A 24,143-nucleotide genomic window follows, 5' to 3' on the forward strand; every position below is an offset into this window, starting at 1 on the left:
GGTTAGTGTCAAGCATGACGAGTGCTAGTTTGACATTCATAACACTTAAGCTGGGTCTCAAAACCTCGTGACCTGCCTACATAGATAGCATTTTTTTGGCACACAGGCGCGTTGCTCAAATAATCTGCCGTGTTCTTACTTGGAACCCGCCTATGATGGTCAAAATGTTGTTTAGTATGTAGGCAGCTGACTAGGTTTTGCGACACAGACAATATCTGTAGCTCGTTAATCTACTGTACTACTACTATATACAAACATACGCTGCCGCTGTCAGTAGGAGGGACCGATTATGCTTGCAGTCATAGTGTGAATCGCTAAATAAGCAGATGTGGATGTGTCGTATCCGACTATCGTCGTCAGTATCATTTGATGGGACTGAAGGATGGCAGCAAAGGAGGATCTTTATTCAAAGATTATTCCACGCAGACTGAGACAGAACAATTGCGTCTCTGTCAAACATGGATCAAATCTGGACGTGCTGCTATCGATGGGATTTCCTCAGCAGAGAGCGTAAGTCCTATATCTATAATATAGGCTATAATGGCGTTCTTCTTAAAATCAATGTATAAATAATGAAGATGTTTTTGTCCTTCAAAGTTCGTCTGTAGGCTGTCTTAAGACGCTATTGAACCTAATTAAATTAATACTGAATTGGATTACTTTGACTTCAAGTCAGTACAAAATCAGGAAACTGAATAACCTTTGGGATAGTGTACATTCACACATGAAAATAATGGTTATCCTGCAATGAAAACGGATTGTATTATATGGTTTACAAGAAAGGCTTTAAATTGTTGTCATTCAGGTCACTGTTGTGTTTTTGCAGAGCATCACACAAGAAAAGTCTGCTACCTATTTTTGGTAATTGTGCCAAAAAACCACAGAGAGCACGATTTAAACTAGGGAATTATGTCAGTGTCATGCCATTTGAGAAAGTCATTGACTTACTTAGTCAAGTGTGTATATATATATAAAAATATTTTTTTATGTTCTATGTGAAGGCACTCGTGCATTTGTACTACAGTAGCATGTGTTTGTGTGTCAAGCATAGTCAGAAGAGTTATTAATATGCTTTTCGTCTGTCTCTTTTATGGATGTATTGACCCACATAACAACATTGAACTGATTTCCTGTAAAGGACTCTTTTAAAGTTAAGAGCTTTCACAGTTGTCAGCAGAGGTGTAAAGAGTAGCCTACCTGAAAACCATAAGTAAAAGTACAGATACCTTACAGTGAAAATGACTCCATTACAAGTTACAAGTCACCAATTCCAAAACAACTTGAGTAAAAGTCTTAGAGTATCTGATTTTAACATTACTTAAGTATTTTACTTATACTAAATATAGGCTTAAAGATGCACTAGTCCTCAACACCAAAGAGACATGCAGTGAAACACAAGAAACAGTTGTGAAAAGAGCAATCATATTTATTTTCTATAATCGAAATAAAACCGAACACCTCAAAATTGCAATAAATCAAGGTCAACAGAACAGCCTCTTAAACGTCTATAGACAATCAAGTCTCAGTTAAGCTCAAGTGCTCAAAAAGAGCATAAGTAAATCAATACCCTTCAAAAAAAAAGCTCTCTTCAATATAACAGATAAATAAAATTATGTTAAGTAAAATTAAAAAGTTAAAGCCTTCTTGCACTGGACATGCCGGATTCAGTCTCATTGTCGGCTGCAGTCATGTCCTCATCTCATATATAAAACACTAGCAATTCACAACTTCTTGCTAATGCGCTCGTATTCACGTAAAGAAACCATGTTGACAAGTTTCGGCGAGTAAGGGCAAAACACACAAGATCTAGTACTTGCAGTGCCCTGTAGATGGCAATGTCGCTTTTTTTGAAGCAGAAATAAACTGCTGCAGAAAAAGTTAGGTACCATGCAAAATGTAATGAGTAATTGCCTTGCTCATTACAAATGTAGTAGAGTAAAGAGTACATATACTTATTCGAAAATCTAGTCAAGTCAAGAGTAAAAGTTGCTAAAATCTTTGATACTCAGTAAAACTACAGAGTAGCCGAAATTATACTCAAGTACAGTAACTAATTACATTTACTCAAATACTTTACACCTCTGCTTGTCAGTTGCCCTGATGTGAACCAACTGAGATAAGACCACCATCATACTGACTCAGTCAATGTAAAAAGATGGTAAAGTTGTCCTGTAACATGTGAGAAGCAACATCTGTGCTCATTACAGCATGAATGATTTGTAGGTCACAAGGTTTTTATTTTCATTCTTATTTTGGCGCACAAGCAAGAAAACCCAAGACTATGCAGCTGTTCAAAATTAAATAAAGCACATGTAGCCGATGTGCGCTCAGTCTTGTGTGGGAAGTTTCTCTTTTTTTTTTTTTTTTGTGGTCCTGCTGTTTACTTGTTTGGTCCTGTTGCAAGTGGAACTGATTACAAAGATGTTTTGCAATTATTATTTTATTCGAATGAAAAATGAACATTCTGTGTTCTTTTGTTCACCCTCATACTGTTCCAACCCCATATGACTTTTTCCCCCCTGTGGAAAACAAAAGCAGAAGTTTTGAAGAATTTCTGACCACTAGTCCATATAATGAAAGTGAGATGTCAAGCTCCAAAATGACAAAAAAAAAAAAAAACCACCATAAAAGTATTCCATATCACTTAAGTCATTATTTACTGATAACCTTCCCCTCCAGAGAGCTGTTAGCTGTTGCAACCGGACCAGTTAGTGATTACAAAATCATTCAGATCTGTATCATTCCAATCAGTAGAATCATTCAGCAGAATCATTCTGGTCAATGCAATCTTTCAGACTAGTTTTTGTGAACTGGATTATTTGAGAAGGTTTGTTTCACAAGAATGATTCGTTCACAAATTAGAAATTACAACTTCTCTCATAAACTCACCAAGTTCATGGCAGTTCAAGTTAAGGCAGATGTCAAGATTTTAACTGAGTAACAACCTAAACTGGTAGTTCATGAGTCATTTGAACCAATTTTATGATACTTTTATTGTTTTTTTATTATTATTTTCGGGCTTGACAGAATCCAGTTCTCATTAACTTTAATTTTATGAAAAGTGTGGGCAAGATATTCTTCAAAGATTTCCCTTTGTGTTCATAGATGAAAAAGTCATACAGGTTTGGAACAACAGCAGGGTGAGTAAACAATGACAGAATTTCCATTCTTGGGTGAACCTGTTAAAGGGATAATGCACCCAAAAATGAAAATTATCCCATGATTTACTCACCCTTATACGTCTCCAGCGGGTTAATAAAGGCCTTTTGAAGCAAAGCGATGTGTTTTTGTAAGAAAAATGTCCATATTTAAAACATTATAAACTATAATAACTAGCTTCCGGCAGACGGCCGCATGCTTCGATTTACGGCGAAAGAGCCCATTACGTGATGTAGGAGTAGCGTAAGCTTAGACGCCTCTCACGGTTCAAACTCAAGCTCCTCATATCTCATATCGTTTTCGTCATTGCGTCATGCGTCACGTCAGGGGTTACTCTTCTGCCGCAAATTGATGCATACAGCTGCCGGAAGCTAGTTATTATAGTTTATAAAGTTTTAAAAATGGATATTTTTCTTACAAAAACCCATCTTTTCGCTTCAGAAGGCCTTTATTAACCCCCTGGAGTCGTATGGATTACTTTTATGATGGATGGATGTAGTTTTTTTTGGGTTTCAAAATCTCACACCCCCTTCACTACCATTACAAAGCTGGGATGAGCCAGGGTATTATTTAATATAACTCTGATTTTGTTCGTCTGAAAGAAGATAGTCATATACACCTAGGATGGCTTGAGAGTACATCACAGAATAATTTTCATTTTTGGGTGGACTATCCCTTGAAGTCTGACTATAACCAGTCCTTCTCGTTATTCTCTTACTCATACACATATCATCATTACTGCCTTGTAATAAGGTAGCATTTACCAGTAGTCAGTCTGCGCATATAATAATGCTGTATCACTGTGGTTTTGTCTCAGGGTCACATTGCTTAAATGTCATCAACTTCCTTCCTGAAATATGACAGAACAGGAGATGAGATAGTGACCATGACCTCCCGGTGTATAAATACTGAGGTCCTGATCATTTTCCGTACTGAAAGGCCACATTATGTCCCTCACAGCCTGTGAGGATGCATTTCATGTTTCTGATGTGATGTTCTGTGATACAAGTGGGCCTTCAGTTGTCCCTGACTGTTGCCTGCCCTGGTTTGGCCACATTTGCTGACAGGCCTGCAGGTGTTGGCTGGCCATATTTTGGGATGGACAGCTGTGCGCTCTGTGTGGCAGGGATGGCAGCTGGTACTTGCGGGCCTTGGGGCTTGTGGGATAGTGTCTGTTGCTCTTGCCGGGCGTCAGTGAGATCAATCGTATCTTTTTCTTCTTCCTCTTTGGCTCAGCTCCCTCGGTGGCTGCTGGGATAAAGGAAACAGATGTAGGCCAGCACACTAGCATCAATAGGGAGCGAACCTCTCCTTCACCGCTGAAAAAACAGACACAGGCACAAGAGTGGGATCCACAGAGGCAGTTGTTATAAAGTCAGCCTACTCTTCCACTCCTCCACTGTTTATAAGGGGCCTGTATCAGTGTGTGTTCTCTCATTTGTGAGTCCACCATCTGTGGCGGTTGTGCGATTGCCAGAATGAGAGCCGTGTGCGGGTGTCCTTCCACCTTCCTGCTTAGAATGAATCTCTGGAAGACACACAAGGATACAGCTAAAAACAGTCATAATGTGAAATATTGTTACTATTTAAAATAACTGTTTTCTATTTTAATATATTTTAAAGTGTGTTTTATGCGTGCAAAGCTAAAGCTTAATTTTCAGCATCATTACTCCAGTCTTTAGTGTCACATGATCCTTCAGAAATCATTCTAATATGCTGATTTGCTGCTCAAGAAACGTTTCTTTTTATTATCAATGTTGAAAACAGTAACTGAAGACTTCAGATGCAAAAGCCTCTAAGTGCCATCTGAAATTTTCTTATAAAATGAGCATTTTTATCAAGCTTGTATGTTTATGTTCCGTTATTTCACTTTAATGGCAATGAAAAGGACCTTTTAATTACCATTAAAGTGAAATTACTGAACCTAAACATACAAGCTTGATAAAAATGCTCATTTTAGAGCATTTTTATCGCAACTGTTGTACTTCTTAATATTTTTGTGGAAACCATGATGTATTTTTTTCAAGCTTCTTTGAAGCATTTATTTGAAATAGAAATCTTTTGTAACAATGTAAATGTCTTTACTGTCACGCTTGATCGATTTAATGCGTCCTTACTATTATAAAAGATATTTATATAAAGAATTTGTACATGTATTACTACTGAGTGTAAACATTTCAGTACTGCAGTAGTACATATTCTAAACACACTGTAGACATTAGTTATCTGTCTGCAAAACTAGTTGTTGAAAGTGTTATTCTGGATTGCAGTGACTCTCTTGAGCCTCTTGGCAAAGAATCAGGCTAAACGGAAGATCTGTAAACAGGAAACTTAGGGATGCAGAGGTCTGAGCTGTGGGATTTCCCCAAAGAGCCGAGTGAAAGGTGTGTTCATGCCTGTTTGGTCAGCTGGATGATTATGAAAAGACGCTTTGTGGAGATTATCTGGAGTGATTAGTAGAAAACTGTTAGATGCATCATTAAACAAGAACAAAAAATAGAACTGAGAAAAATACACTGATCTGAACTGTGTTAAGACAGTAAACCTTAACCTGTTAAGTTAATCTTGTTTACAGGCTGCTGGTTGCTAATGCAAAGTCATGGTATAAATATCCACAAAATATAATCTCATTTTAGATTATTTTAATATCAGATACCACAAATACAATACAAAGGTTTTGCTCTTGCAAGCGAGGAGCCATATACTCAAGGATATAGATGTACAAATTCATTGAGCAAAATAGACATAAAAGACTTTGCTGATCACAGCTTTTTGTATAAACAGTCATAATTAATTCATTATCGTATGTGTCACTGGAATTTGTAAAGAATCACCCCCACTGCACCACTTCAGCAAATTATATATGAGTAATACAGGGTAAATTGGAAATAGCGTGTAAGACATAAAAAGGCATCTTAGGACATGACAGGTTGCGCGTGAGGCGTGTGTGGGCGTTATTCAGTTTTTTATCTTGGTTTAAGAGACATATTTGGTTATTTGATGGGAAAATGTTGCTTCAAGCGTTGTGACCTACTTTAAACTTTAATCAGTAGATGTTTCCGATATCATGCTTGGTATGGACATATATATATATATATATATAAAAATTAAAATAGCAAAATAAATTGATCAACTATTAGGGTCTTTTTTGTGTGATGTCTTTTGTTTATTGTCAAGTGAAAGGCCGTGAGCCTAATCAAACTCTGTGATATTTTGTAACAGATTAATCTGACTAATATTTAATATTTAGACTATAATATTTAATATTTAGCCATATGTTTGTCTCACGTGGATCGTAAAGCACACTTCAGTATTTATAAAAAGAAAAAAAATCCCTATCATCATATTTCATGTTCATAATTTGCATGTTGTTGAGCATGTACAGTAAACGATCATGGCAATATTATGAATTTCAATTTTGTATTTTCTTAATGTCTTTGTTAGAGAATCTGTTTTTTACAATCTAGTCATTTATTTATGTTCGGATGCCACATGTTGACTGCTGTTATTGTAAAATTGTATAGTAAATTTAATTTTATTATAATTGTGAGAGACCTAATGTACTTTGAAACAAAACTGAAAACAAAATTTGTTTTCTGGGTTGTGCTTCTTACTAGGAAAAAAAAAAAAGTTTAAACTGTCACAGGGAAATAATAACTAAAAAGTCAGTTTTTAACTCAATTATCTAACTTGCTATTTTGTCTATCATATCTGATGAACCATATCATTGCTCCTGCTTTCTACGATATTGCTAACTATTTTATTTTTTATTTTTTTACACTGAGAGACCTGGTTCACAGCAAACAAATATGCAGACTGTCCGTGGCTTTGGGTAAACTCTTTCCTGTTCGAGGTCGCGCAGAAGAGCTTAGGGGAAGTCCTGGTACCCTGAGGTTTCGCTTCAGTTGTAATAGTTGAAATAAGGCTATGTGTGTCTTTATGATGACCTGTTCACACAGGCTGAAACACTAATACACTACAATCCCATGTAACCACAGTCACAGTCTCACTCTGTTGTGCTTTCAGAACAGAAACAGTCTCACAATGTGTTTTTTGTTCAATGAGAGGCTTATTTGGTCACACAAATGCTGTTAAATGTACCTCTTCTAATGACAGCAGGTTCCAAGTTTTTTGGAAATGGCAAATTAGGGTGTATTCTTACCCTGACATTTTTTTCATGAACATCTTAAAGGTTACACACATTCACAGACAAGACTTAAGCTTAGTCACAGACTGAAATGTATGTTTGAGCTGTTTTAACTGAAAGCAACTTGCACTGGCATATCTTAAAATATGTCAGTGCTTTGTCTCAAGATGCACGCCAGTAATGTTTTTTTTTATTTTTCTAGTGCACATTTATAAAAGCTACTTAAATGTCCTAATTAAACTAAGGCCTAATCCTGACTTAATCTAAGTGAAACCAGGAGGCTGTTAAAAATGAGGAGCATACATTTTAGACGAGAACAAAACACTTAAAGGTGCAATATGTAAGAATTTTGCAGTAAAATATCCAAAAACCACTAGGCCGGTGTTATATATTTTGTTTACTTGAGTACTTACAACATCCCAAATGTTTGCAACTATTTGTAAATGGTGAGAAAATTGCAATTTTAACCAAGGCTCCGGGACGTGTGAGGAGTCGCCTGTCAATTGCGTCATACCCGCGTTACCCTCGGTTTCCGGTTTTATTTTGTAGAAACCATGGAAACACCAAAGACGCTTAAATATATTACATGTTTTAATAGACAAGGGAACAACGGTTTTGATATTTTTATAGACAGAAAACTAAATATATTTTGCGAGTACCATGATTTTCCATGCCTCAGAGAAAAACACTATTTTGTCAAGTAGCTAACATAGCATAATCAGATTTAGCTTTATTTTTAGTAACAGTAATACAGCATTTTCTCCATCATACAATACGTTTTAAAATTATTTGCATGCCATTTATCAACACAAGCCATCCAGCATTTATTAATATTCTAAAATCGATCTATCTTACTGCAGTGTGCAACAATTGTCTTACATCAGCCACCGAGCGACGCACAGAGTAACGTTATAACATCACTTTTAACACACTCAAATGTACTTAATATGATAAACAGAGCTGTGTTACCTCATACTCATGACCGGAAAAGCGGAAGCGGCACCAGCGACTGTGGCATAATAAAAGTTCTGCTGCTCGTGAGGCGTGTGTTGCGCAATCGCTCCTGCGGCCTCATTCAGCTCCCACAACACTCGGTCCTGCTCTGCTTCATACGTTAATAATCTCATCCATGAACATGATTTCTTCCTGAGTCCTATCCCGATTATTTTCCACCAGCCGTTGAGGTGAAGACCACATGTCCCAAGATTCCGCGCTCAAATTTGGCATCATCAAGCTACGCCTTTGTTTTGAATAGGCCTCTAGCGACCTCTAGCGGACAGAAAATATTACATATTGCACCTTTAATATAGCCCTTTTTAAATGTATATTGCAATGCCAAAAAGTAAATTTAAATGTCTGCCACATGAAACATCCTGGTTTATTAGGTCCATCGCCAATTTTAATTTAACTCTTTCCTCACCAGCGTTTTTTTTTTTTTTTTAATAAAGTTGCCTGCCACTGCCAGCAGTTTTCATAATTTTCACAAAATGTTCATGGCCCACAGAATATTTTGTTGTATGAATATCTGAACATGCAATATATCAAAAGAAAAAACAGAGGCTATGCTTTTAAACAAAACAACAACAACAACAACAACAACAAAACGTTTTTATTCTTGCTTCATGCATTCTTTTTTGTTACTTACCCACATAAGTTTAATTAAAAAAAGCAACATTTTGAACAAAAAGCTGAGAAAATCTCATTTTTTTCAGAGACTACAACATGCATAAGCAATGCTTTTATTGCTTGTTTCTGCTTCTTTTTTGCTTGTTTTAATCTGGAGCTGCTCTACTCTTTCAGAAGTTGTGTAATAGCGCCTCCTACCATATAAAAGTGAAAACACAAAAAGCCGGAAAAATCGAGAAGGGTCTGTCTGTGCTCCTCAGAACTACAAACCACGCCCCTGCAAATTACGCCCACTACAACAAGTTAGGCCTCACATGTATCTTTTAAAGGTTTTAAGGTTTAAAAGCTTTTAAATTATTTTATGTTTTAAATTATACTATCAATTGAATACAGACTCAGGGTAATTATAGCTAAAAACCTACCCCCCACACCTAAACCTTACCCTAAACCTACCCTTTCCATAAAAATAAAATTTACTGTAGAGTTTTATAATTAAAATACTTTAAAAACTGATGAAAACAAACAGGATGACTACGGCGTCTGGTGATCTGTTATACGATCTGTATGCCTTATCACTAGGTGGCGATAGTGAAGCTTAAAAAGTGAGGAAAGTGAAGAGCAGTACTAATGATGACATCAGTGATTTCAGAGGGAGGGGCTCTGATGACATCCCCAATGGCTGTTCCATTGCAGGGGATGTAACTTGAGGTAGGGGGGCGTGATTAATAGGGGTGGGGTTTGTAGTACTCTGGGACGCAGTCGGACATACTTGGAGAATTCCATCAATGGCTGGGAAAGAGTTCATTCTTCTGGTGACACTATGTAGCCCAACTGCCATGGTCATCATGGGTCACAGAATTGTTACTGACAAAAACAAGGGAACAAATTATTACAGTGTGGCCACGGTTTAGTAAAACAAGGGAGCGAATTATTATATTGTGCGTGCGATTTACTTAAAACAAGGGAACGAATGAGTAAAACGTGTTAGTAAGTTGTGGGAAAGAACTGTTAATTCTTGGCCACAATGTACATATTTTTTTACCCCACATGTCATGTGTGGGCAGTGTTGGGTAAGTTACTCTAAAAAAGTTATTAATTATTAGTTACTAATTACATCTTCAACAGTGTAATTAGATTACTGTGCTAATTACTCTCTAAAAAGTATTGCATTACTTATAACTAATTACTTTCTAAATCCCATATTAACCTCGACCAGTTGAACAATGCAAGGATAGACATTAAAAACTGCTCTTTTAATTCTTTTAAATAAATAATGTAAAATTGAATAAGTAATTCTTGAACTTCTTGAATTGTCTATAAAGTATTTAATGCAATTAAAATTAATAGTAATCACTTGGCAGAAGCTAGTCAAATAAAGATGTTTCAAAGAAGATCTTTGAAAACCATCAACAAAACTATCAAGATCAAAGGAAATAAGACCCAAACTGCATTTAATACTGAAATACTTTCCGTTTAAGGTGCATCTTAAAAAGCGCTTTTTAAAGCAGTATTCTCACTTCAAGAAGCAATCACAGTGTAAATGAGACACTGAGGTGCGAGAGAAGTGTGATCACCTCTCCCACGCAGCATATCAGCTCTTTTACTGGCTCACATGCTAGAAATCATAAAAATATCATCTCATCTCTTTTTACACATGTTCTCCACTGCAACAGGCCTTTAAAACATGGAGTCATAGTGTGTGAGCACATAGTCTATCAGATTCAAGATGACACATGGTCCACCGGAAAATGACAAGTGCATCTTGGCTCTTGTGCAACAGCTCATAGACTTCAAACATATTCTCATCATACTGTATACTCGCTCAGGCCTGCTTAACACAAGATGCTTAATGCACAAAAAAGTTTTTTCTTATAGCATTAAGTTTAATGATAATCTCTGCTGAAATACCTGGAGTAGAAGAAACCTAGCTGAAATGAATCCCTTGCAGTAAAGTACTAGCTGCAGCTAGCAACAGTGGATATTAGCATACTAGCCCAAACTGTGAAAAAGAAGTGTGCTTTATTGTATTGAATGTGCACTTGTAGTGTACTTCCAATCTTAGTATATATTTTTTAAAAACTGTACTTGCAAATAATAATAATAAAATAAAAGGCCACATAGTGTACTTAAAGAGAGTACACTTTCATGACTTGTTCTAAACACACTTAAGCATACATAAAAAAAAGTGCACTTTATAATAATGTCAAATAATACGTTTTACTTATACTGGTGTAATGAACCCTAAATCATAATGACACCTTGTTAGTTCATTGGCCAGAGGAGAACTGGCCCCCTGACTGAGCCTGGTCAGGTAAGGTTTTTTTTTCTGCATTCTGTCACCTGATGGATTTTAGGCTCCTTGGCACTTTCGCTTTTGGCTTGCTAAGTTGAGGACACTTAGCAACTTAGCAGGGATAGTTCACCCCAAAATGAAAATTCTGTCATCATTTACTAACCCTCAGTTTGTTCCAAACCTGTATAAATTTCTTTGTTCTGTTGAACAGAAAGAAAGATATTTTGAAGAATGTGAGAAACTGAACAGTTCTGGGGCACCATTGACTTCCATAGTTTTTTTTTTTCCTACTATGGAAGTCAATGGTGCCCCAAAGCAGCCTGGTTACACACTTTCTTCAAAATATCTTCCTTTGTGTTTAGCAGAACAAAGAAATTTATACAGATTTGGAACAACTTGGGAGTGAGTAAATGATGACAGTATTTTCATTTGTGGGTGAACTATCCCTTTAATATTCAACAATATTATTGATCTGACTGTACTGATGCTGTTGTATGAGAACAGAACTGAGCTGGACGATGATATCATTTTTGCAGAACTGCTTTATAGATGAAATGTACTTATTAAATAGTTGATGATCTTTACAATGGAACTGAATCAACACTGAACTGATTTTAGCTGAACAGCCAAAATGCTTAATTTTCCTGTTATCACTGTAAAGCTGCTTTGAAACAATCTGTAGTCTATAAAGCGCTATATGAATAAAGGTGACTTGACTTGACTAGCCTGTTAACTGTCACCCCTTTTTAAACATAGGCATGAAAATGCACTATCCAAACTTAAATGGTTGTAATTCATGAATGCTTTGGAACACAGACCTAAATTTGGTTTAGTTTTTATTTTTTTAAAAAGAGCAGATTATTGCTGAAGTGAAAGCACTTTAAAGTGTAAATAGTTACAGCTTAGAAGTTCAAGTTTACTGTAAAGCAAATGTACTGCACTAAACATTTTTTTTTTAAAATAATTTGTACTCAATCAATTGTCTAACCGATTTGTGTTCCATTTTTTAAAATGTATGTTCCTGTGAGATTTTTTTAGGCGCTATACCAAAAATAGCCACCAGGTGACACCCACATTTCATTGAATTTTTCTTGACGTGTTCTCATGTGCACATTTTAGTAAATCGAGGGAACAAATTAGTAAATCGTGCACACGATTTACTAATTCGTTCCCTCGATTTACTAAATCGTGTGCACAATTTACTAAAACGTACGCACGATTTAGCCTACTATTTTTTTCCTGCATGTCATGTCCGGGGCTCCTTAACAAATAAATACATTTCTGTCACAATATAGTGGTGCAGGGATGACGTCAGAAGCCGCAAGACTAATTCGCCACTGGTTCCCTCAAGATTTTCCTATGGGGTTTTATAATAGGGTTTTCCAATTTATGAGTAAAATAAAGCCTGTGGTAAACATAACTTGATGATACTTTGAAGTTTTGGTCTACACTGCACACACTCACACTCACACCCTAAACTGTCTTATCTAGTCACTTATTTGACTTGACATTTGTCAAGTTTTTGTTCTCGAAACAGTGTGTAGGACTAATTTCCTACTCACCTCATCCCATGCCTTCGTTGAATAAAATCGTCAGAGCAGCGATGACAACACGTTTCTGTGCGAGTGTGTGGCCGTACGGTACATGTCTGCATTTGAGTGGAAGAGAGAGTGGGAGAAAGAGAGTATGTGCTTTCCATACATAATAAAACCTAATTTTGTGGCAAAAAACATGGATATAATTTTTGCCGTATTTATCCTATTGCTCACTGTATTTATTTGCTTGGTCTTTATTGTTGTGGGTTTTGGTTCTTTTGCTGTTGTAGGTTGTAAGCAGAGATGGGCAGTATTTTAATTAAATGTATTTAAAATACATATTTAATTACTTTTGAGTATTTTGTCATTTGTATTTTCTTACCAAAGAAAAAATCGAATGTAATTTGTAATTAAATACTTTGAGAGAACGTATTTTGTATTTAAAATACTTAAAAATACATTCAAATATGTTATTTTATTTTCACATACAATAACTTTCATCACCAGGCTTAGAGGTAGGGTAGGTCATTTTTGGAGAGGCTAGCAATAGTGAGCTAGCTTTGAAAGCATAAGATCCCACTTAAAGAGCACTGACCTGTACCACCTGACAGCTGCAGATTCATATTGGTGTTGATAGTGTTGCCATCAAAATGCATAAATGCGAGTCACGAACCACTCCTAGTATAACGTCACGGGTTGCCATCTCTTAATTACGGTAGTTATGGTGTGAATGCAGCATAAGCTTCTTGTTTTGGTTCAGGTGGAACTGTGAGGGTGCTTTCACACGGGGTGTTATTTATACATTCAGACCAAATACAATGATTGGACAGATGATATATATATATATATATATATATATATATACATATTTAGACCACTTAACTTGGTGATTGCTATCAGGATGTGAAGAAACTTTCAACCAGCATAACAAAAAAATGCTGCTGGAACAAATCACCTACCCTGCCTTTAATAGAACAACCAAATAGCCTATCACAGTTTTTTGGCTAGATGAAAGCAAATCATGTGACACATCCTGTTGGATCCATTCCAGCACACTCATTGTGAACAAGGTCAGAAGCAAGTGAAGAAGCTGCTTTTGTGCTCAGTCAAACTGCTTTAAAGGAACACTCCACTTTTTTTGAAAATAGGCTCATTTTCCAACTTCCCTAGAGTTAAAGAGTTGAGTTTGACCTTTTTCGAATCCATTCAGCCGATCTCTGGGTCTGGCGGTACCACTTTTAGCATAGCTTAGCATAGTTCATTGAATCTGATTAGACCGTTAGCATCTCACTCAAAAATTACCAAAGAGTTTCGATATTTGTCCTATTTAAAACCTGACTCTTCTATAGTTACATTGTGTACCAAGACCGACGGAAAATGAAAAGTTGCGATTTTCTAGGCCGATATGGCTAGGAACTATACTCTCATTCCAGCGTAATAATCAAGGAACTTTGCTGCCGTACCATGGGTGCAGCAGGCGCAATGATATTACGCAGTGCCTGTGACCCCCTGCTTGCACAGGGAGTGTGCCTTGCAACCATGGAGACATTTGTGAGGGACGCTGCGCAATATCATTGCGCCTGCTGCACCCATGGTATGGCAGCAAAGTTCCTTGATTATTACGCCGGAATGAGAGTATAGTTCCTAGCCATATCAGCCTAGAAAATCACAACTTTTCATTTTCCGTCCGTCTTGGTACCGCCAGACCCAGAGATCGGCTGAATGGATTCAAAAACGGTAAAACTCAACTGTTTAACTCTAGGGGAGTTGGAAAATTAGCCTATTTTCAAAAAAAGTGGAGTGTTCCTTTAAGGTATCTAGGAAAATACACTATCAAATATTATTCACTGAACACAAATAGCTAGAACTTGTGAACTGACTTGCTAGCTGAAGAGTGACGTGTGTGCTGTCTAGTGATGCGCGGATCGCAGTTATATCCACGGGCGCTGCGGATAATCCACGAATGGGTGGTTCAAGTAATAAAAAATATCATTCTGATTAATTGCGGGTGAAAACACAGTCGGTCGTGTCTTAAATTAATGTAACCGTTTGGGTGAAAACTGGATGCGTGTCAGTATATTCGGTCCGTGCCTTCGTTCTTAAAGTGACAGCAGCCTAATAAACATGCTGCTGTCTATCATTAACGTTAATCAAGCAACCAAAGAAAAAGAGAAAATCACTGAATCACTGGTGCCGCTCCTGACTGAATAACTTAGTATCTTTATAAGGATCATCAATCTATATTTAATTCAGACTGTGACTGTGCAGTGTTTTTACATTTGATTATTCAATTTCTGTATTATTTCTTACTTGAATGCTATGGTGCTTGAATGCTTTGGATATAGCAACTAAGAGCAACTCTCTCTTCTGTGTGTCTAACTCCACTTCAAATGATTGCATGTAAATTTTGTTTGTATTTTTTATTTTCAAATTACAAATGACTTGTATTTTAATTAAATACATTTTTGCACAGCAGTATTTTGTATTTTATTTAAATACATTTGATGAGTAAGTATTTGTAACTAAATAATTTTTGCTGTATTTGTGCCCATCTCTGACCTTTGAACTGCCTGGAACTACTTTAGCTCTGAAAGTAATTGCACACCTTAGAACGTTCGTCAACCAATCAGATTCAAGCATTCAACAGTCAATTTTGGTAAAAAAAAAAAAATGGTCTTGTATGTGTGGCTGACATGGCCTCAGCACACTGGCATGAAAGGTGGGGAATGATTGTCGGGGGCCCACATGTCCAGGAGGGCCCAGTACATTCTAAATGTTATTTTTATAAAGTCAAGGCGCCATAGCAATATACAGATTTTCCATATGTTCTAACTAAATTCCTATATCATTCTTTTTTGGATGATTTTGGATACAGGATGAATGATTGTCACTAGTAGCTGCTGGTAATTCTAAAATATTCTCTCTTTACAGGCTGAAAGCTCTGGCATCCACTGGAGGCAGAAGTGTTCAGCTGGCATGTGACTGGTGAGCTTTCCTAACTGCACCCCAGACAATTACCATGCTTGATTTGGCACTTCTTAAGACCTAGGTCAGAGATGATCTTATTATTGGGAGATACGAGGGTCCGTGGCTCTACCATTGGAAAAAGCATAACGACTAACTTGGATCACATATGCCTTGATAATCATTCACATTACAGCCTTGACGTCATTGAATTTCCTTCAGAGTTGTGCGACAGTCAATCACTGTTATAAGACCATCTCTGGCTAAACTCTGCAGGACAGTGAGTCCCCAGGAGCAGGGTTGAAAACCTCTGTCTTAAGGAATTGTACTGCCCTCTAGTGGTTCATTTGCACCAATCCAGCTGTTCTAAACATAACACAAGTAGAATAATTTGTTGACAGTTACAATTACACAGACTTTATATGCTGGTTTAGCTATGATGTAGCATTTATGATCATGTGCATGTGTCTCCCTTAGGCTTTTCTCACATTTGGATGACCCTTTCCTGGATGACCCTTTACCCAGAGAGTATGTGCTCTACCTGCGCCCCAGTGGGCCTTTACAAAACCAGCTTTCCCATTTCTGGCAGCAGTCTCGCTTGACTTGTGGAAAGAACAAAGCTCACAACATATTTCCACACATCACACTCTGCCAGTTCTTTATGGTGAGTCACAATTTCTATTTTAAACTTAACCTATTATAATTATTTTGTGGAATTTTTACATTTCTTCATTTTATGCATTTACAGTGTCCAGACAATAAACTCGTGGCTCTGTGTGAAGCGCTGCAGTCTACAGTGAATCAGTGGAGAGGACGCTTCCCCAGCCCTTTGCCCCTGGAGCTCTACACCTCCACCAACTTTATAGGCCTCTTTGTGGAGGAGCAGGTGGCTGAGACTCTGAAGAAGTTTGCGGCTGACTTCGCGGTGGAGGCTGCCACTAAAGCTGGTGGGGAGGCGTAATCAGAGCATTTGTCACAGATGGTGTCTTCATAGTGCTCACGTTTTTTCTAATCAGCTCATTACTCATCCTCATGTCGTTCCAAACCCGTATTCATTTCTTTCTTCCTTGGAACATAAATGTAGAAATTTAGCAGAATGTCCAAGCTGCTTTTTTCAATACAATGAAAGCAGGGCATTTTTTTTTTATTACATTTTGGGGCTTTTTATGCCTTTATTGAATAGGGCAGAGAGAGGGGAATGGGATCGGCAAAGGACTTCAATCCGGGAAGATTTAATTCGTATTCGAATTAAATTATCAGTGAATAATTATCAGTGAATAATGACATTAATTTTCTTTTGTTCCAGTGTTGTTACTGTTAAGTAAAATGGTAACACTTAATAAGGTTCCATTTCTTAACATTAGTTAACTATATTAAGTAATATCAACTAACAATGAAAAATACAGTAAAAGAATACATTATTAAAAATCAAAAGTTGTATCTTAATATTATTTAATGTACCTGAGCTAACTTGAACAAAGAACAGGTTGTATTTTTATTAACTAACATTAACAAAGATTAATAAAAACTGCAACAAATGTTTTGCTCATTGTTAGTTGATGTTAGTTAATGCATTTATTAATGTTATCTAATTGGACATTATTGTAAAGTGTTACCACTAAAACTAATAAAATCATTTTCATTAATTAAAATAAAGTTGTATGGACTATTTATGCTTTTTGGACTATTTATGCTATTTAGACTTTTTATGCTTTTATGGTGCTTATTTTTCCTTTTTTGAACACTATGCTTTCAATATATAGACAAGAGCAGCAAAAACATTCACCTTTTTTGCTTTTCTGAAAAAAACAAAGACATGAGAGTGAGAAAATGATGACAGAATTTTCATTTTTGATTATCCCTTTAAATCCAAGATAAATTGCTAAACGATTAAACGATCTGAATGATTAATGTTTTAAACAAACTGTTTAAATGAAATAAACTGATACTGATTCATTAATCAAAATGGGTATTTGAATAAAGAATGATTATAAATTCATACAAATGCTCATGACACTATTTATTTATTTCATAGATGTTCATGTGGAACCACATAAAAAGCAGCTTCATTTGACTCTAGCCTATCACTTTCCAACCAATCATTATTCTTCCTTGGAAAAGTTGGCAAGAGGGATTGAGGTGAAGCTGGGTTGTGACTGGCTAGCTGCCCTGTTTTCACGGGACATGCGATTTGCGAATCATGAGGTGAGGCCCAATTGAGCCGTATGTCCTACTATTAATCTCATTCTTGCAGTTTTAATGTTTTGCTAGTTCATGCAAATGCACTTTTAATGCACACTAACCTCTGTTTCACTGTCAGACTTTGCGAGTGCTGTACCCCTACACTCCTCAGAATGATGATGAGCTGGAACTGGTGCCAGGAGACTTTATCTTCTCATCTACAGTGGAGCAAATGAGTACCAGTGAGGGCTGGGTGTATGGCACGTCTCTGGGAACAGGCATCTCTGGACTGCTGCCTGAGAATTATGTGAGCCCTGCTGATGAGTCTGACACGTGGGTTTTCCATGGGTAAGTTCTCCAAATGCTGTGATCACTTCTCAGCAAGACTCATTCACGTTGCTTTGGGCTCAAGGGAAAGTTCACCTAAAACATACTCATTGTCTGCACCCGAAATGTCATACCTCCTGAGTAGGTACTTCTTTTGAATAAGAAATTACTTTGGTAAAAAGTATGTTCTATATAGCATGAATGTGTGTAGAATGAATGTAATCCAGACGTACTACATTCGGCATGTTGTCATTGTCGTGTGACCTACCAGAGTCAGTTCACTGTCATTCACAAATCCTCTCCCGTGGCCTCATGGGATAGTAAAGTGTCCATTGGATGCGCACTTCAGAATCTTGACGGAAGTAGTAGGTCATCTGGGTACTTTTCGCCTACTGTTTTATAAATACTATGAATTCGGACATACTGCTCTTTTCACATACTGTTTTTCACCTATTATATAGTAAGGAGGTATGCAGTCATCCTTATGTCATTCCTACACTATATGACTTTCTTTCTCCTGTGGAACACAAAAGAAGATACTTTGAGAAATGTCTCAGCATTTTTTTTATCCATTTAATGGAAGTCATTGGGGTCCAATGTTGTTTGGACAACAATGTAATTTTTTCGTGTGTGTTCCACAGAAGAAAGAAAGTCATACAGGTTTGGAATGACATGAGTGAGTAAATGATATCAGAATTTTCATTTATGAGTGAACTATCCCTTTAAGCATTTGAACAAACCCTGAAATTAATAGCAAATGCATAGAAACATGTTGAAAACTATTTAGCAAATTTAGGGGCCGTTTACACGACGCCACTTTTATTACTAAAAAAAGGAAAACTTATGTTTCTTTACAAAGTGACATCACAAACTACTGGCGTGGCATAAAATATTCAGTGTTTTTAGTCGTTTTCACGGATCCGTGTGAACTGGGATTGCTTTAACAATGTTGTCATCTGTACTTGGAAAAATGCAAAGGAAAAACTTTTCTGTTTTTAGAACATTGTTGTCATGTAAACGTACCCTTAGAAAACCTAATCTCATTTTCACATTCTGAATGAGTGTTAAATGTGTTAAATGTTAATAAAGACAGTGTTTTGCAGTGCGTTTAACTCTTCTCATGCTCCTTAAACAGGTCGCACTCCTTCTTTTGTACTTCTCCTTCGGAAAAGTGTTGCAAAGAGAGCAAAGCATTGGATGGGCTGCTCAACATTCGATGCTTTGAAAACTCAAAGCTGGGAGAGTCTGCCATCTTGAGTGTTATTTGCCAACCTATGCAGGTGCCTAATTATTTACGACAAAGAAACACTTTGAAGTTAAAAATAAACTTTGGGTTTGTGCAGTTACTAATAAATTGTGTAATTTATTAACGCATTTTGTGCTGTTGATGGTAGGTGCTTCGCTCCAACATCCAGTCTCGGCCCCCTAAAAGGACTCTGTTTGTATGTCGGCATGGAGAGAGAATGGATGTCGTGTTTGGGAAACACTGGCTCTCACAGTGTTCTGACTCCAAAGGTAATCTGAACAGAGGTCATGGCGCCTTGCTCACATGGTGCTGTTAGTTTGCCAGCTCAGTTTGTCTCCCTGTAGGCAGGTACGTGAGGAGTAACCTGAATATGCCTGCTGCACTGCCTGCCTGGGGTGGAGCACACAGGGACTATGAAATGGATGCTCCTATCACAGTGGTTGGATCTATACAGGCTAAGATAGTGGGTATGTCTGCACAGTGTTTTAATGTTCACATGTATTCCCCAATTGAATTGTCCATCATTCTCTTTTTATGTCATCTGTCTGATTTCCAGGTGAGGCACTGCTTGAAAGTAATACCAGTATTGATTTTGTGTACTGCTCACCCAGTCTCCGATGTGTCCAGACAGCTCATGAAATCCTCAGAGGTACGTATTATAATCAGAAATCTGTAGGCAGCAGAGGTGTAATGGATAAGAATGCCAACATGATATAAAGCAGGGATTCTCAAACTTTTTGGGGCCAGGAACCCCTTAAAGGGTAGAAAATTTTCCAGGGACCCCCTCATAATTATAAAACTGATTAAACCCAGTTAATATGGGTGGGAGTAATGAACACAATATGCTTGTTTTATTGCTGCAAATGGTCCCCTGTAAAAACACTTTTTAATAATGCAGCACGATTTTATAATTGACCTAAGCCAGAAGTTGCACCTGAGTATGTTGCACCATTGTTGAGAGAAAAAAACACAGATAAATTAGCCATTTTATTAGGCTATTGCATTCAAAAATAATGTAAAATACTGGCGTTGGGCTCCTCTCTCATTCGGCATGAATCTAGATGTTTCCATATTCACATATTTGGATGCTAAACTATTATTTATTATATAAACAAGGCTTTGTACTTCACTCTTGCCCCAATATCCACGTAAAACAGCATCCTTTACATGCAAAATGGTTTTGGAATAACACCAATGCAACAGTAAGGCGGTGGTCACGCTAATCGGCACAGCCTACATATTACACAACAGACAATTAAAATCGAGCCAAATACCCTTTTTTATGTTTGGTTGACTGCATTTTTAGTTTGATGATGATAAATAGGCTATGATGTCCAGTCAGCAATGCTGGAACTGATATGTTGTGCGTGCGTGGCACCGGCGCGATCACTTGGATTTTTTTCCTTATAGCAGCAGAAAATACATTTATGGTCATACAGATAATAGTAACACATCATTCAAAATTGTAAAAGGTCTGTTTTTATGTACATTCAAAATAACAACAAAACGTTTTTCTTTTGTAAAATAAAGAAAGTAATAAGGATGCGCTTCTGCCGTCTTGGTCTCCGTGAACCGCGAACCGTCACAAAAATGAACCGAAACTCAGTGTATACTTGTAGCACAGACATGAGAAATATGTCTATAAAAACCTTTAAGTGTCTACTTTTAAGTGCCTATGTTTTGCTTATTTGAAATGAAATGCTTTCGGCTACATAAATCACTTTAGAAGATAAGTTAAAACACATTTCAGATGATTCAAAAAATGTGACGTTAGGCTATAGTCTGGAAAATTTGGTAGCTCAGCAAATTATTTCGGGGACCCCCTGGCTATTAGTCATGGACCCCACTTTGAGAACAGCTGATAATAAGAAGGGTTGAATTTGCCATTAGGTAATAATGTTTTACATAACCTACGTTTGGAAGAATCACACGGCCCGTTCACACCAAGAATGATAACTATAAAGATAACGATAAATATACAGTTCTAAAAATCATTCTAAATACAAAAGAATAGCACTGTCCACACAACAACTACAACGATAACAATATAGAGAAACGATATCATTGTGATTACTATCAGAACGATTTTTTTCCAGCTGTTGAACGGTAAAACACTGACAGCCAATCAGAATCCGTTCTAATCTGAGGGCTTGAGCATTTAAAATGGCAGACAACATTGCGGAGAAGTTAATCGCCGAGGACCAGAAAAAGCCACCACTGTTTGACAAGTTAAACACCCTTTTCAAAGATACTTTAAAGAACATTGATATATGGAAAACAATTGGTCATACCCTCGGAATAAATGGTGAGACGTATTATGGATGAGACCATTATGCCAGGCTAGCAAACAGTGTAACATAAAATTACCTCAGGTATCCAGCACTAGTTTCGACAACATTGTCTTGTTTCCTTTGAAGTTGAGGTGAAAAAGACTAGGCGTTGTTTTTATTCCACTATATTGACTTCATCAGCTAAATTCACTGCTAGATTAGATCGATTACACTAGCTATTCACTCGAAATATAGCATGCTGAGGACATCTGCTGGTTACAGCCATGTAAATGTAACAGCAAAAACACTTGCTTTGAAACTGCAGCGCATGAGTTTAGAATAAACAGAACGTTATTGTTCGTCGGTGTGCACACAAATACAGTTATCTTTATAGTTATCGTTCTTGGTGTGAACGGGCCATTATATCTTGTTAAGGATATGAATGGGAATTAAGCTGATTCAGTTACTGTCAAAAATTACTCCAGTGCAGTGTGTACAAATCTATACATGTCTACAGGAAATTTCCAATAGGAGCATGTACAATAAATGTCTTTTAGACCAGGGGTTTTCAAACTTTTAGATGCCATGAACACTCAAATATGATGATCCCCTTGTGAGGGACCCCCTTTTTAAAATATAAACGGTAACAATATATTTTCATATATAAAGTTCTGTGCTGCTTCATAATAAAGAATGACACTCTGTTGTGCTAAATCTTTATTGACATTCACTTTATTAGTCTACTTTTAATTAAAAATGTTATATTTAAATGCTCTGTGACATGTGTCATGTACTGCTTTAGGAATGCAGCAAGACGGCAGAATAAGCATTCGAGTGGAGCCTGGGCTTTTTGAGTGGACTAAATGGGTGTCAGGAACATCTTTGCCTGCTTGGATACCCCCCACAGAACTTGCTGCAGCCAACCTTAATGTAGACACAACGTACAGGTAAAAACTGGAGTGATCATATACTGTGCAGGAGCTATTTACATTTCAAATTCAGTCCTAATCAACAGCTACATTTCCACAGACCCCACATCCCCATTAGCAAGCTAACCGTCTCGGAGGCGTATGACACGTATATTAATCGCAGCCACCAGGTGACCAAAGACATTTTGGCATACTGCAAAAATAAGGGTGAGTGATGTTGCTTTTACTTGACTATGTATGATTCTCCCTCACAAATCTTTACCATAGACTATAAAAAATACTGCACCCAGCCACCAGGAGGCGATCGAATTGCTTTTTCTTCACTTTAAAGGACATGTGTGGCACACTTGATCTTTATTAATAACCCCCTTGTCTTTTTTTACATCAGGAAAAAATATTCTGTTTGTGGGACATGCTTCCTCTTTGGAGGCCTGCACTCGTCAGATCCAGGGTCTTTCTCCCCAGAATCCTAAAGATTTTGTGCAAGTAGTCAGAAAGGTTAGTTTCATCCTTTTACTTGAAACATTTGAATTTTACACTTTAAAAGTGATGCTTTATGGGAGCCGATCCTTCCGTTCAGATTCCATACCTGGGTCTCTGTGCCTGCGAGGAGCAGGGCGACTCAGGAGTCTGGCAGCTAGTGGATCCACCAATTCTTCCTTTAACTCATGGGCCCAACCATAGCTTCAGCTGGAGAGAGACCCTACAGCAAGAATGACCTTATCTGCAGGGTTGTTCCAAAAGAGACTGAAATGTTACCTGCACTGGAAGCACACAACTGGGAATATTTTTAAACAGATCTAATCACATCTATGTTTAAGTTATGCAAATAAGATATCGACACAGGATGTGGCAGAGTTTTTGTTTGCAGGTGGACAGAGGAGACTGCACTGAAAAATGAACATTTGTGGTAGTGTTTACTGAGCCTTTGAAGAGGCTTTCTCAGGGCATTGGCTATCACTTTAACAGGTCAAAATGCACAGTGGCATAATGCAGCACTTATTATAAAGATTAAAGATCATGTCCTGCCATGCAAATATGTACAATTCTGCAGTGAAATGTTAAAGAGCTTAAAGGCACTCATGTTATTTCTCTTGCAAATGTAACTTGAATGCATAAAAAGTGTATTTGTTTTAGCGTAGCTGAATGGATATTAGATGCATTTGTAATATCTTTACATTAAAGCTGAAGTGTGTCATTTTTAAAATAAATAATATTGTAATTAATCTTAAAAAGGTTTCCTGTCCCATCCCAGAATAATTTGAACAGACAAATATAAGTTGTTTTTCCCAAAAAGTATGAACCCTCCGTAGCACTATCACTGCTCTGTTTTGTTTGAGGAGCCGGACATTGGGGCGGGGCTGTCAGTTTTTTCGACCAATGACAGACAAGGGGTAGTGTTCTGGAAACCTGTTTGGAAAAAAAATAATTATTGTTGCAAATCTTTAGTGATGCTGCTAGGCATA

General features: G+C 37.2%; 1 protein-coding gene across 1 annotated transcript; it reads left to right on the top strand.

Moving 5' to 3' along the window:
* The first annotated feature begins 142 nt into the window (after nt 1–142).
* ubash3bb (ubiquitin associated and SH3 domain containing Bb) lies at nt 143–23,912 on the top strand. Its single transcript, XM_051861359.1, has 14 exons — nt 143–510; nt 15,692–15,745; nt 16,202–16,388; nt 16,473–16,671; nt 17,760–17,929; nt 18,045–18,253; nt 19,368–19,512; nt 19,627–19,747; nt 19,823–19,945; nt 20,035–20,127; nt 22,551–22,695; nt 22,778–22,884; nt 23,066–23,175; nt 23,258–23,912. Exons 1-14 carry the CDS (start codon nt 383–385, stop codon nt 23,393–23,395), a joined length of 1,929 nt encoding a protein of 642 aa, XP_051717319.1. The 5' UTR covers nt 143–382; the 3' UTR covers nt 23,396–23,912.
* The last annotated feature ends 231 nt before the right edge of the window (nt 23,913–24,143 follow it).

The sequence above is a fragment of the Ctenopharyngodon idella genome, chromosome 15 (genome assembly GCF_019924925.1).
Source record: "Ctenopharyngodon idella isolate HZGC_01 chromosome 15, HZGC01, whole genome shotgun sequence".
In the NCBI taxonomy this organism is placed as follows: domain Eukaryota; kingdom Metazoa; phylum Chordata; class Actinopteri; order Cypriniformes; family Xenocyprididae; genus Ctenopharyngodon; species Ctenopharyngodon idella.